At 47.5% G+C, this 16,065-nt stretch overlaps 1 protein-coding gene across 1 annotated transcript in view; it reads right to left on the bottom strand.

Moving 5' to 3' along the window:
- The window catches only part of KCTD19 (potassium channel tetramerization domain containing 19), a 108,286-nt gene that overhangs the window by 53,094 nt on the left and 39,127 nt on the right, over positions 1-16,065 (bottom strand). The window contains 3 exon segments of the mRNA XM_088476780.1: positions 14,704-14,846; positions 15,172-15,275; positions 15,666-15,811. Of these exon segments, the coding sequence (XP_088332906.1) occupies positions 14,704-14,846; positions 15,172-15,275; positions 15,666-15,811 (393 nt within the window).

Raw genomic sequence — 16,065 nt, 5'->3', positions numbered from 1 at the left:
GTGATGATATTAGTGATGTAGATGTCACTAGTGTATAGAGCATGTGTGGAGGAAGGATTAGGTGTAGGACACAGTAATGTATGACACAAGGGAGCAGAGCAGTGATGATATTAGTGATGTAGCTGTCACTAGTGTATAGAGCATGTGTGGAGGAAGGATTAGGTGTGTGACACAGTAATGTATGACACAAGGGAGCAGAGCAGTGATGATATTAGTGATGTAGCTGTCACTAGTGTATAGAGCATGTGTGGAGGAAGGATTAGGTGTATGACACAGTAATGTATGACACAAGGGAGCAGAGCAGTGATGATATTAGTGATGTAGCTGTCATTAGTGTATAGAGCATGTGTGGAGGAAGGATTAGGTGTAGGACACAGTAATGTATGACAATAGGGAGCAGAGCAGTGATGATATTAGTGATGTAGCTGTCACTAGTGTATAGAGCATGTGTGGAGGAAGGATTAGGTGTATGACACAGTAATGTATGACACAAGGGAGCAGAGCAGTGATGATATTAGTGATGTAGATGTCACTAGTGTATAAAGCATGTGTGGAGGAAGGATTAGGTGTGTGACACAGTAATGTATGACAATAAGGAGCAGAGCAGTGATGATATTAGTGATGCAGATGTCACTAGTGTATAAAGCATGTGTGGAGGAAGGATTAGGTGTATGACACAGTAATGTATGACACAAGGGAGCAGAGCAGTGATGATATTAGTGATGTAGCTGTCACTAGTGTATAGAGCATGTGTGGGGGAAGGATTAGGTGTAGGACACAGTAATGTATGACAATAGGGAGCAGAGCAGTGATGATATTAGTGATGTAGATGTCACTAGTGTATAGAGCATGTGTGGAGGAAGGATTAGGTGTAGGACACAGTAATGTATGACAATAGGGAGCAGAGCAGTGATGATATTAGTGATGTAGGTGTCACTAGTGTATAGAGCATGTGTGGAGGAAGGATTAGGTGTAGGACACAGTAATGTATGACAATAGGGAGCAGAGCAGTGATGATATTAGTGATGTAGGTGTCACTAGTGTATAGAGCATGTGTGGAGGAAGGATTAGGTGTAGGACACAGTAATGTATGACAATAGGGAGCAGAGCAGTGATGATATTAGTGATGTAGGTGTCACTAGTGTATAGAGCATGTGTGGAGGAAGGATTAGGTGTAGGACACAGTAATGTATGACAATAGGGAGCAGAGCAGTGATGATATTAGTGATGTAGCTGTCACTAGTGTATAGAGCATGTGTAGGGGAAGGATTAGGTGTAGGACACAGTAATGTATGACACAAGGGAGCAGAGCAGTGATGATATTAGTGATGTAGCTGTCACTAGTGTATAGAGCATGTGTGGAGGAAGGATTAGGTGTAGGACACAGTAATGTATGACACAAGGGAGCTGAGCAGTGATGATATTAGTGATGTAGCTGTCACTAGTGTATAGAGCATGTGTGGGGGAAGGATTAGGTGTATGACACAGTAATGTATGACACAAGGGAGCAGAGCAGTGATGATATTAGTGATGTAGCTGTCACTAGTGTATAGAGAATGTGTGGAGGAAGGATTAGGTGTATGACACAGTAATGTATGACACAAGGGAGCAGAGCAGTGATGATATTAGTGATGTAGATGTCACTAGTGTATAGAGCATGTGTGGGGGAAGGATTAGGTGTAGGACACAGTAATGTATGACAATAGGGAGCAGAGCAGTGATGATATTAGTGATGTAGCTGTCACTAGTGTATAGAGCATGTGTGGAGGAAGGATTAGGTGTAGGACACAGTAATGTATGACAGAAGGGAGCAGAGCAGTGATGATATTAGTGATGCAGATGTCACTAGTGTATAGAGCATGTGTGGAGGAAGGATTAGGTGTATGACACAGTAATGTATGACACAAGGGAGCAGAGCAGTGATGATATTAGTGATGTAGCTGTCACTAGTGTATAGAGCATGTGTGGAGGAAGGATTAGGTGTAGGACACAGTAATGTATGACAATAGGGAGCGGAGCAGTGATGATATTAGTGATGTAGGTGTCACTAGTGTATAGAGCATGTGTGGAGGAAGGATTAGGTGTAGGACACAGTAATGTATGACACAAGGGAGCAGAGCAGTGATGATATTAGTGATGTAGGTGTCACTAGTGTATAGAGCATGTGTGGAGGAAGGATTAGGTGTATGACACAGTAATGTATGACACAAGGGAGCAGAGCAGTGATGATATTAGTGATGTAGCTGTCACTAGTGTATAGAGCATGTGTGGAGGAAGGATTAGGTGTATGACACAGTAATGTATGACACAAGGGAGCAGAGCAGTGATGATATTAGTGATGTAGCTGTCACTAGTGTATAGAGCATGTGTGGAGGAAGGATTAGGTGTATGACACAGTAATGTATGACAATAGGGAGCGGAGCAGTGATGATATTAGTGATGTAGGTGTCACTAGTGTATAGAGCATGTGTGGAGGAAGGATTAGGTGTAGGACACAGTAATGTATGACAATAGGGAGCGGAGCAGTGATGATATTAGTGATGTAGGTGTCACTAGTGTATAGAGCATGTGTGGAGGAAGGATTAGGTGTAGGACACAGTAATGTATGACAATAGGGAGCGGAGCAGTGATGATATTAGTGATGTAGGTGTCACTAGTGTATAGAGCATGTGTGGAGGAAGGATTAGGTGTAGGACACAGTAATGTATGACACAAGGGAGCTGAGCAGTGATGATATTAGTGATGTAGCTGTCACTAGTGTATAGAGCATGTGTGGAGGAAGGATTAGGTTTATGACACAGTAATGTATGACACAAGGGAGCAGAGCAGTGATGATATTAGTGATGTAGCTGTCACTAGTGTATAGAGCATGTGTGGGGGAAGGATTAGGTGGGTGACACAGTAATGTATGACACAAGGGAGCAGAGCAGTGATGATATTAGTGATGTAGCTGTCACTAGTGTATAGAGAATGTGTGGAGGAAGGATTAGGTGTAGGACACAGTAATGTATGACACAAGGGAGCAGAGCAGTGATGATATTAGTGATGTAGCTGTCACTAGTGTATAGAGCATGTGTGGAGGAAGGATTAGGTGTATGACACAGTAATGTGTGACACAAGGGAGCAGAGCAGTGATGATATTAGTGATGTAGCTGTCACTAGTGTATAGAGCATGTGTGGAGGAAGGATTAGGTGTATGACACAGTAATGTATGACACAAGGGAGCAGAGCAGTGATGATATTAGTGATGTAGCTGTCACTAGTGTATAGAGCATGTGTGGAGGAAGGATTAGGTGTAGGACACAGTAATGTATGACACAAGGGAGCAGAGCAGTGATGATATTAGTGATGTAGCTGTCACTAGTGTATAGAGCATGTGTGGAGGAAGGATTAGGTGTAGGACACAGTAATGTATGACAATAGGGAGCAGAGAAGTGATGAAATTAGTGATGTAGCTGTCACTAGTGTATAGAGCATGTGTGGAGGAAGGATTAGGTGTATGACACAGTAATGTATGACACAAGGGAGCAGAGCAGTGATGATATTAGTGATGTAGCTATCACTAGTGTATAGAGAATGTGTGGAGGAAGGATTAGGTGTATGACACAGTAATGTATGACAATAGGGAGCAGAGCAGTGATGATATAAGTGATGTAGATGTCACTAGTGTATAGAGAATGTGTGGAGGAAGGATTAGGTGTATGACACAGTAATGTATGACAATAGGGAGCAGAGCAGTGATGATATTAGTGATGTAGCTGTCACTAGTGTATAGAGAATGTGTGGAGGAAGGATTAGGTGTATGACACAGTAATGTATGACAATAGGGAGCAGAGCAGTGATGATATAAGTGATGTAGATGTCACTATACTATAGAGCATGTGTGGAGGAAGGATTAGGTGTATGACACAGTAATGTATGACAATAGGGAGCAGAGCAGTGATGATATTAGTGATGTAGATGTCACTAGTGTATAGAGCATGTGTGGAGGAAGGATTAGGTGTAGGACACAGTAATGTATGACAATAGGGAGCAGAGCAGTGATGATATTAGTGATGTAGCTGTCACTAGTGTATAGAGCATGTGTGGAGGAAGGATTAGGTGTAGGACACAGTAATGTATGACACAAGGGAGCAGAGCAGTGATGATATTAGTGATGTAGCTGTCACTAGTGTATAGAGCATGTGTGGAGGAAGGATTAGGTGTAGGACACAGTAATGTATGACAATAGGGAGCAGAGCAGTGATGATATTAGTGATGTAGCTGTCACTAGTGTATAGAGCATGTGTGGAGGAAGGATTAGGTGTATGACACAGTAATGTATGACACAAGGGAGCAGAGCAGTGATGATATTAGTGATGTAGATGTCACTAGTGTATAGAGCATGTGTGGAGGAAGGATTAGGTGTATGACACAGTAATGTATGACAATAGGGAGCGGAGCAGTGATGATATTAGTGATGTAGATGTCACTAGTGTATAGAGCATGTGTGGAGGAAGGATTAGGTGTAGGACACAGTAATGTATGACACAAGGGAGCAGAGCAGTGATGATATTAGTGATGTAGCTGTCACTAGTGTATAGAGCATGTGTGGAGGAAGGATTAGGTGTAGGACACAGTAATGTATGACAATAGGGAGCAGAGCAGTGATGATATAAGTGATGTAGATGTCACTAGTGTATAGAGTATGTGTGGAGGAAGGATTAGGTGTATGACACAGTAATGTATGACACAAGGGAGCAGAGCAGTGATGATATTAGTGATGTAGCTGTCACTAGTGTATAGAGCATGTGTGGAGGAAGGATTAGGTGTATGACACAGTAATGTATGACAATAGGGAGCGGAGCAGTGATGATATTAGTGATGTAGATGTCACTAGTGTATAGAGCATGTGTGGAGGAAGGATTAGGTGTATGACACAGTAATGTATGACACAAGGGAGCAGAGCAGTGATGATATTAGTGATGTAGCTGTCACTAGTGTATAGAGCATGTGTGGAGGAAGGATTAGGTGTAGGACACAGTAATGTATGACAATAGGGAGCGGAGCAGTGATGATATTAGTGATGTAGGTGTCACTAGTGTATAGAGCATGTGTGGGGGAAGGATTAGGTGTATGACACAGTAATGTATGACAATAGGGAGCTGAGCAGTGATGATATTAGTGATGTAGCTGTCACTAGTGTATAGAACATGTGTGGAGGAAGGATTAGGTGTATGACACAGTAATGTATGACAAAAGGGAGCAGAGCAGTGATGATATTAGTGATGTAGATGTCACTAGTGTATAGAGCATGTGTGGAGGAAGGATTAGGTTTATGACACAGTAATGTATGACAATAGGGAGCAGAGCAGTGATGATATTAGTGATGTAGATGTCACTATACTATAGAGCATGTGTGGGGAAGGTTTAGGTGTAGGACACATTATTGTATGACAAAAGGGATCCGAGCAGTGATAATTTTAGTGACGCAAGTCCGTGATAAAAGTTCGTCATAGCGTTTTCTTGGCTTACGCTGCCTAAACCGTTACAGGTATATCACAGCGATGGATTTTATTTTATACCATGTAGAGATTGATACGTATTATCCGGTTTCTCCTATTTCACTTATGTGGAAACGATTCTTTAATCTTAAAACGAGTCCAACTCCCGGTAAGGGTCGGATTTGGCATGACGTAACGTGGCTGGAGTTGATGTAAGCGGAGACTGTTTTGCGCATGGACAACTTTACGTGGCCCTTTTGCGTGCCGCGTTAAAAATAAAAATGTTGTGTTGACATCAGAAGTAAAAACGACTAATGTCATCTACAAAGCAGTATTATAAGACCTCGGTTAAAAAGTACTTTCGCCATAAATTCAAAATTGCTCCCGTGCAAAGCCACGCTAGTTAGATAATAAACGGTTAACTCCAATGTTTTTGCTACTTGGGAAAGCTATGTAACTACTCTTCCTCCTGCTTGCGAATGAGAATAAGGGTTACCTTAAGCACATACATTAAGGTATGAACACCGCCTGCCGTCTAATGACCCTCCAATACTAGCATATGCTTAAACTTCGCTTTCCGATGACCATGGCGCCGCGCCCCAGGGTTGTGGGGATGTCTGCACAGTTCCCCTACACATTTCCTGTTGTTCTATATTTTGTGTTCTAATGTACAGTACAGTTTGCCAAAGTTATTTCACCAGAAGAGTTTTATGCTGCTGAAGTTACTGTGTATGTAGCTATGGCGACCTATGGGGATTGTGTTACCCAGTGGGGGTTTTACAGATCGGATCATTGTCTACCGTATTGTACCTTTTCTCCGCACTTTCTACTTCAGGGTCCATAGGGTATCCACAGGATACCTTGGGTATAGGTGTGACGTCAGTCGCAGAGCACCAAAGAGTTAAGCTTTCAGCCTCCCAGGATGCACTAGGTCCCCCTCCTATACCCCGCCCCCAGGCCAAGGCACCTCAGTTTAGTTTGGTGCCCGGCCGGAGTCGGGTGCACCTGTTGGAGTGGGGGCTAGAAGAGCCCCTGAAGCTTTTTCTTCATGCAGCTGTGGCTGCACATCTGGATGAACAGCATGGACAGTCAGTCCTGACGTCCATGCTGTCTTCCCTACACCCCGCCGGTACCAGAACGCCGGTACTGATCCGGGGATGCTGGTGGGCGTCTGGGGTCACAGCTAGCGGTGACCCCAGATGCTCCGGACCATGGCCGGATTCAAGGGGGACAGAGGTAAGCAGCGGGGTCCCGCGGTGGGTCCCCGCTGATCACATGGTCCTAAGTTCCCAGGCAGGGGGCTCCCTGGGGACTGGCTGCAGCGTGGAGCCAGGCGACCAACCTGCGCTTCCACTACCCCCTGGGACAGCGGACCGCAGCAGAGCGGTAGCGCTGCGGCATCCCAGGGGTTAAATGCATGCCAGGGGAGCGCGCCTTCCCTGTCTCACAGCCGGCGCCTCCCCCGCTGCACACAGCCCTCTCTGCACTGTGCTGACTGGTCCTGTGTCAGCGCTCCTCCCCCAGGCCAGCTTCTCTCTGCTCCTCGGCGGCCATCTTCTCTGCAACGCATGGTGAACGCTGCTGGAAGTCTGGAAGGAAGCATCGTGGTCTGGGTCCCCCCGCATACCTCTCCTCCGCTGTGTCTCCGGTCTGTGTATGCAGCGCTGTGTCCTACCAGGCCCTGTGTCTGTGTAGTTGAGTGATCAGCGCTGTTAGTGCAGGAATTGTTATTTCTCTGCATTGTATGTGACTGTGCTAGCGCTGCCTGTAACTATTCTTCACTAAACTGTCAGCTTTATTACTGTCCCTGTTCTTTCTGCTAAAGCCCTTGCGGTGCGGTGCTGCAGGGTGGTCTCTCGCCTATTTAATACTTAATTGGTGAGAGAGGTCACATACGTGGTGCCATCATGTCTGAAAGTGATTTTCCCCTCCGGCTACAGTGTACCACGTGCAAAGTACCGTTAGCGGAGGGGGAGGGTAGCGCGGAGGGCCTTTGCCGGCAGTGTTGTCCATGGCGCGGCCTATTACGGTTACAGGAGCCGCCCTGGGCCCTGGGCTTGTTTCGCTCAGGCGTTAACAGCTTTAGTGGGCCAGTTAGCTCCGCAGCCCGCGTTTACTCCGATGGGTTTGTCCCAGCAGTCTGTGGTGTCGTCACCCATGCAGGGGTTCCCACGACAATTGGTGGTACCCCACAGTCTCCCTATTTCCCCGCTCCCGGGTTCTCAGGAGCCAGCGTGGGTTAACTCCCTGACGAGTTCTTTACAGCACTTGTCGGATGTATTGCAAGGGGAGTCTGTGATGCGGCCTCATAAAAGGCCGCTGGCGTCTCTGTCCGCTCCTTATGAGGATGACGAAGGGACGTCTGATGATGGGGAGATTCTGGATCCTTACGATCAGGAACCTTTCCATACTAAGGACGCTGATGCTAAGTCCAAAGTATATATTCCTGGACTTATTCGGGCGGTCCGCACAGCCTTGGTGATTGAGGACGAAGTTCCCCCAGCGGCTAAATCTAAGTATGCCTTTTTCAAAGATGTGAAGGGCGATGCCACAGTCTTTCCTCTTTCGGGTCAGTTGGTGGACCATTTAGAGGAGGCGTGGAAACAACCTGGCAAAAGATACCAGCCGCAGAGACGCCTGGCGGTGGCTTATCCGTTCGCGGATAATTATTTTGCTAAGTGTGAATCCCCTCCACAGGTGGATTCTCACGTGACCCGTCTTGTCCGTAGTGCCACATTGCCGATGCCATCCATGTCCTCCCTTAAGGATGCTACGAACCGCAAGGTAGAAATCTGCCTGAAGTCCGCTTATTCCCTTGCAGGGGGGGCAGCACGGCCGGCTATGGCCATTTGCTGGGTTGCCAGAGCGATGGAGCGCTGGGCGGATTCATTAGAGGCTTCTTTTGAATCCGACTGTCCGGCCGAACAAGCGGAGTTGATTGGCAATCTCCGTGATTCGGCCACCTACATCAACGAGGCGGCTCTAGACATTAGTACTCTGGTGTCTAGAATTTCTTCAGCAGCGGTAGCTGCTCGTCGCACCTTGTGGCTGCGATCCTGGAAGGCGGACGCAGATCCAAGAAAGGTCTGGAAGCGTTGCCGTTTACCGGAGAAGTTCTCTTCGGTCCGGATCTGGATAAGATTGTGGCCACGCTGGCGGCAGCCAAATCTGCTTGTCTCCCGTCGGCCGCTGCTCCTTCTGGTTCTGGACCATCGTCCTTTCGGTCATCTAGGGCCCAGGGCAGGCCCAAACCACAGTCGTTTCCTCGACAGGCTGGCCCTAAGAAATCGGGCAAGCCCCGGAAACAGGCATTGAGTACCAGACGTCCGGCCCCCAAGCCAGATGACAAGCCTGCGGCCTGACGGTCCGGGTCTCCCCTTGGGGGATCCCAGGGTGGGAGGCCGCCTGCTGCAGTTCTCCCGGTGTTGGTCGTTCACTACGACAGACACTTGGGTTCTGGAGGTGGTCTCTCACGGGTACGCCCTCTCCTTCCGGCACAGACCCCCGGCTCGATTCTTCACCACGGGTCTACCATCAGACCGGAACAAGGCTACGGAGCTGCGGAAGGTATTGCACACTATGCTCCAGGCTGGAGTTATAGTGCCTGTTCCATTCTCCCAGAGGGGCCAGGGTTTCTATTCAAATCTATTTTTGGTACAGAAACCCAATGGGTCATATCGTCCGATTCTCAACCTCAAAGCACTCAACAAGTCTTTGCGGGTCCCGAAGTTTCGGATGGAGACCCTACGGTCCATCATTCTAGCGCTGGAACCTGGGGACTACATGGTGTCATTGGACATACAGGACGCTATGGCGGTCATGGCGGCTTCTCTGCGGCTGCAAGGAGTCCGCATGTTGCCGTACTTGGACGACCTGTTATTGGTGGCAGGATCTCCAGAGCTCCTGTTACACCACTTGGACCTGACCATTGCACTGCTGCAACGGCACGGCTGGCTAATTAACTGGCAGAAGTCCACTCTAATCCCGTCTCGGAGGATTCTGCATCTTGGAGCCTTATTGGACTCGGGACAGCAAAGGATCTTCGTGACGGAGGACAAGATCTCTGCTTTACAGTCAAGGGTGCGCAGTTGTCTGCACAGCCGCCGGGTGTCCTTACACTCGGCGATGAGGTTACTGGGCTCCATGGTGTCGGTGTTCGACATGGTGGAATACGCCCAGTTTCACTCTAGACCTCTGCAGCACCTGATCCTGTCCAAGTGGAACGGGCTGCCTCAGTCTCTGAAGTTCCAGACGATTGTGCTCACCCCGGAGGTTCGCCTGTCCCTTGCGTGGTGGTTAAAGATGACCCACCTCAACAAGGGACGTCCGTTCTGGGTTCCAAATTGGGTCCTGTTGACAATGGACGCCAGTCTTCGGGGCTGGGGAGCAGTTTCGGGTCCACACTTGTTCCAGGGCAGGTGGACACCGACAGAGGCGGAGCTTCCAATAAATATCTTGGAACTCCGTGCGGTCTTCAATGCTCTCCTGCAGGCACAGCGGTTTCTCCAGGGTCACCCGGTGCAGGTCCAGTCGGACAATGCTACCACCGTGGCCTACATAAACAGGCAAGGAGGAACTCGCAGTCGGGCGGCTCTCGTAGAGGTCTCTCGGATCCTGGTTTGGGCGGAGCGCAATCTTCCGGCCATATCAGCGGTCTTCATCCCGGGAATGCTAAATTGGGAGGCGGACTTTCTAAGTCGCCAGGACGTTCATCCAGGGGAATGGTCCCTGCACCCGGACGTTTTTCAACTACTGGTGGACAGGTGGGGTCTTCCAGAAATCGACCTCATGGCGTCCCGGCACAACAACAAGTTGCCGGTGTACGGGTCTCGCACAAGAGACGAAGGGGCGTCTCTGGTGGATGCTCTGTCCGTCCGGTGGACGTTCAGGTTCGCATACCTGTTCCCTCCGGTCTCCCTTCTTCCACGGGTAATCCGGAAATTCAAACAGGAAGGAGGGACGCTCCTGTTGATAGCTCCCGCGTGGCCCAGACGGCACTGGTTCTCAGACCTTCAGGGTCTGTCCGTGGACAGTCCTCTGCGGTTGCCGCTACGACCGGACCTTCTGTCTCAGGGTCCTTGTCTTCACCCGGACCTGACTCGGCTGTCTTTGGCGGCGTGGCTGTTGAGACGGCCATGCTGAGGTCCTGGGGGTTTGCCAGCTCTGTGGTGTGTACCATGTTACGAGCTCGGAAACCGTCTTCCGCGAGGATATACCATCGCGTGTGGCATACGTTCTTCCAGTGGTGTCGACCGAGAGGTTATGCACCGCGGGAGTTTCGTCTGTCTCGGATTCTCGCCTTCCTGCAAGCGGGACTAGATCATGGGCTTCGCCTTGCTTCTTTGAAGGTACAGGTTTCGGCCCTATCTGTCTGGTTTCACCGTAGGATTGCTACAATCCCGGATGTGCGCACCTTTATGCAAGGTGTTCTCCGTATTCAGCCGCCCTTTGTTCCACCTGTGGCGCCTTGGGATTTGGCTGTGGTCCTGAGGACTCTCCAAGGACCGCCGTTTGAACCACTGGGCTCAGTGGATATTAAATGGCTAACAGCTAAGACTGTTTTCCTTCTGGCCGTTGCTTCAGCCAGACGTGTTTCTGAGTTAGGGGCTCTTTCTTGTAGACCCCCTTTCTTGGTTTTTTCATGGGAACAGGGCAGTGCTCCGCACTCGGCCCGAGTTTCTCCCCAAAGTTGTTTCCCAGTTTCAGGTTAACGAGGAAATAGTTGTTCCGGCCTTTAACTCACCGGGTCTTTCCGTGGGTGAGGCCTCTTTGGATGTTGTGCGGGCCTTAAGGACTTATGTGGACCGCACTTCTTTGTTTAGGAAGTCGGACGCTTTGTTGTCCTCTATGGCTTCTGTAAAAAGGGTTGGCCTGCTTCAAAGCAAACTTTGGCAGCCTGGATCCGTATGGCTATTTCTGAAGCTTATCTTCATGAAGGCCTACCGGTCCCTCCTTCTCTGAAGGCTCATTCCACTAGGTCTGTGGGTCCTTCGTGGGCAGCTTGACGTGGTGCCTCGGCAGTTCAGATCTGCAAGGCTGCTACGTGGTCTTCTGTCCATACCTTCGTGAGGTATTACAGGTTTGACACCTTCGCCTCTCAGGATGCTTCCTTCGGGCGGCGGATTCTCCTTTCTGCACAGGAGCGTCCCCACCCTTAAAGGATACTGCTTTGGGACATCCCCAAGGTATCCTGTGGATACCCTATGGACCCTGAAGTAGAAAATATGAGATATGGTAAGAACTTACCCTTGTTATCTCTATTTCTACGAAGTCCATAGGGTTCCACAGGACTCCCGCCCTGTCGCACCTGTGCTGCAGATGGGCTTTGCTCTGGTCACCGGTTTTCCGTCTCCCTCTGGTGAGAATGTGATTCTTGTATGTGTCCAGATCTTTGTTCTCTCTCTTCCTTCTCCTCCTCCGGCCTATGGCTTGGTAACTAACTGAGGTGCCTTGGCCTGGGGGCGGGGTATAGGAGGGGGACCTAGTGCATCCTGGGAGGCTGAAAGCTTAACTCTTTGGTGCCCTGCGACTGACGTCACACCTATACCCAAGGTATCCTGTGGAACCCTATGGACTTTGTAGAAATAGAGATAACAAGGGTAAGTTCTTACCATATCTCATATTTTTCCTCATATTCCCTTACCATCGTGTTACCCGACTGAGCCTATGCGTTTCCTGGTGACGTAATGCGGTGCTTTAACAATAAAAAAAACGTGTTTGAAAGAAACATAAAAGGCGGACACAGTGATGTCTAAGAGAAAATATCTTTGATAAACGAGTTACTTATAACGGCCTGAAATGAACAAGAATAGAACATGTAATCCTGTGCAGGAGAGGTTTCCAAACTCCGCCATTACAGTCCAGGTTTTAAGGCTAGTCATACTTGAGCAGAGGTGATTTAATTAGTACCTCAGTCAATTTGAGTAAACCATCTAGACTCAAGCATGGATATAACCACCAAACAAATGCGCTAGGATATAAAAGCAATCATAGGACATTTACAGCAGCTGACACTACAGAGGGACCCTGCTTACCCTCATAGGAATAAAGGGAAAACAGATATATTTTGTAGTGTCTGCGCTAATAAATGACATAAAAGTATAAAAGAATAAATGTCCCAGGAGCTGTATCATAAATACATTGCATACAATTTATTTAATACATTCACCTACTGACTGCAGCAGTCAAATAGATTATAATAACAAATACAAAATAAATACAATGAATATCTCTGTGTATATATATATATATATATATATATATATAAAGATACACTGTCATGTTACAACTTGTGTTGTTTAAGAGAACAAATAATCACTGTATCATTATAAACCACATAAGAAGTTGGTACATTTTTTGTATATAGAGAAAAAACACTTTCCTGTAAAAACCCTCAGAAAGTCCCAGCATGTGGATGGTTTAAAAACACTGTACCATATAGTCACATGTCCACGGCAAAAAGTGCACCGTAAGTGGAAAAGTTTTCCAAAACCGTATATATGTGGTTTTATATTACACCTACTGGACCTGTCGTGGTCCCGGCTACAGGGCCAGATTAACAATGGGGTGGATGGAGCTACAGCTCCAGGCCTCCACATAAAAATAGGACCATCAACATGACAGTATGATTACCAGCTGCCTAACTGGCCATAAATTTTAAGTATTTAAATAGTTTTTCTAGTTTTCCCCCTAAAAAAAAAATTATGCAATTTTTCTATTTCTATGTAGTTAGGGAGACATTGTCCCTCTTTTTGTAGGGGGTGTACACACCAAGGTGACTTTGACCACACCCACACAGCACCGATCACAGCTCTTCCCCTTCTCAGTATAGGCCCTTTAACATTTTCAGCTCCAGGCTCATGTGGGCCTTAATCCGGCCCTGCCCGGCTAGGTCCACTCGGTATGGATGGGAGAGAGAGACCGACGTGCTGCCTGGTACAGAAGGGATAGGGATAGTATTACCGCCTGGTGGAAGCGGCTCACAAGTCCCGACTGTTCACGATATTGGCAGGGCGCCTGTATTATACACTCCTGCGGTCTGTCAAAACAGCGCCTGAGTCCTGGCAACTGGAGATATAACAGCCTTACTTGAGTGGAGAAGAGGCTCTTAGGACCTGATTCAGAGGTGCTCGCAAAAAGCGAGCGCTCGCTCTGAATTAGGGCGGGCGCTTGGTTTTTAAGTTGCGGCCTCTTGGCCGCTCGCATAGCTGTGGGTTACCACACACAGCTTATGCGAGCGGCCATGGTGATGGTCACGATGGTCAAGACCATTGCGACGAGACCCTTGTGGTAGGGTCTCATGGCCGCAAGCCCCAGAGCGCTTTCAACTCTAACAAAGCCAGAAGCTCTTTCACTGACATCACTGGTTAAATCTACCAGCTTAATGGTCGAGATTTATTAACATTTACAATTGGGAACAAAAGAGTACTAAAACAGGACTGGGTAATAACAGACAGAGAAGTAAAAGGGTCCTGCTCACAAGCATGCACTCTATAGTCTCTACGCCGGTATGCAGATATATGGCGCCCTATTACGTGCGCCCCTTAATGTTTGCAGCCAATTTCAGACTTCCCTAATCTATGAGACTTGGATCGGACCCAATGGCCCTGCCTCATGTTATAGTAACTATGAGTCACGTTATGTGCGAGTTCCGTGTACCAGAACCTGAAGCAGTTACCTAGCGGTGCCAACATCCAAGTGGCTCTGTCTGATGGAAAGGATGGCTGGAAAATTACTGGTGCCAGCGACGTGCAAAGCAAATTGATGCGGTTACAGTTTATTCAGTATTTTCTGCTCGGGCATCAACAGTCTTTTACTCCACCCTTATCTACTGCACGCTGGGAAAGAGAGACTATTTGTTTTGTAAGGTGAAACCATTTTATAAATTTTTAGTTTTGATCAGTTTAACATTAGCAGTTTTGAGTCTGTTATGATGGGTCTGCTGGATCCCTGTTATACGCACTTTGTGGCGGGTCCTTCTCTCGGCTGCAATTTCTCAGTCGCCTACAGGCGTAAGGGGGGGGCAGGAGACATGACAGCCATCCTAAATTATTATATAGATTATGAATACTGTGCCATATCATCCTCGCAGTCTCATTCAACATACTGCATATTATATTTACACATAACAGTCACGCCCCCTGAGCTGTGATTAGTGTGAATGTACACCAAGCATGTACAGACAGTAAGAGGCACAGTAAGGGGAGGCCGAGGTACTCACGTGAACGCAGAGGGCAGGAGGAGGCTGCCAAGTCTCAGGAAGTTGAGGATGTGCCGGAACATCTGTCCATCTCCATTCACCAACAAGGCAAAACCACAAGAGATCCAGCGCGTCTTCCTGGGGTTATCCAGCAGCTCAGGATACTGAACAGAAAGAGCTGGATTCATCATTGTCATCACATCAGTCACACAGCTATACAGTAAGTCATTAAACCCCGACATGACCAAACCTGCTCCCAAACAGGGTTCTCTGTACCAGTTTTACCACTGTGTATGTGCTTGTAGTTATCTTTAGTTTCTAACCATAGTGCAATATGGAAAAACTAGTCTTGGACATTAGAAAACATCGATATAAGAGCTAGAGAGACCTTTGCAGCAGTGAAACGCGTGGAGAAGCCTGGGAGGAGCTAATGAGGTACTGACAACAGCAGCCCGGAACCAGACAATACAGAGATGGACCTTGCGGTACCTTGAGCAGAGTCCGCAGGTGCGTGGCGTACCAGTGTGTGCCAACATAGACCCTGACGATCTGCTGCGTATGGAACTCTTGTACATCAGCTGTCCAGTTGTTACCTGGATAAATAGAGTTTAATAGAATATATAAAATCTGTCTAACTCTAGTACGGACAATTACTTCTAGACACAGCGTCTCCATGTGTAGTAACCTGGGTCATTACACTAAGACAAGAGGATCACTCATTGCCTAGAAGCTGCCTCCCATATACTCCTCACGGCTGGTGATGGGACCACTGCTTGGATGATGTCAGGCACTGGGCAGTAAGCAGACATAGAGGATACGTTGTTATCAGGCCTCTTATTGAAGAGGTAGATAATATGGTCAGTAGTAACCGGATGCAGATATAGTCATCAATATGGAGTTACTACAATTTCATTTGGTAAAATAAGCACCTATAGAAAATGACACTGTAGGTAAATCATTGTACTTACACAATCTCCCAGAACCGACGCTTGTCCTGTGCTTTAGGTAAGATCTCACAGCTTCTCTCATTGGCTGGTATATGATATCGCCTTTGTCTAGGTACATACATAACCCATAAATCTCCGAAAGGCTGCAAGTCAGCGGAAGTCTACAGGTTCCCAACCAATTCCTGCCATCATATTCAGAAGCAGTATGAGTATAATGCCATAATAAATGTCACACCCATATAATAATTATATAGAGAGTCTAATGGTGTTTATAATAAAATATGAGGGTTACGTTACATTATATCCTTTTCTCCGTCTCCATGACGGGCACTGGATCACTGGGGTATAGCAAGAGGTGTGTGAAGTATGGCACTCTCCCCTCCCCCTCTATACCCCCACTGGCTTGCCACATAGTTTGTTTAAGTAACCGTTGGAG

The sequence above is a fragment of the Taudactylus pleione genome, unplaced genomic scaffold, assembly GCF_031769625.1.
Source record: "Taudactylus pleione unplaced genomic scaffold, aTauple2 ptg000194l, whole genome shotgun sequence".
NCBI classification, from domain to species: Eukaryota; Metazoa; Chordata; class Amphibia; order Anura; family Myobatrachidae; genus Taudactylus; species Taudactylus pleione.
Note: the sequence above shows the minus strand (reverse complement) of the source record. Positions and strands in the feature narration are given on the sequence as shown.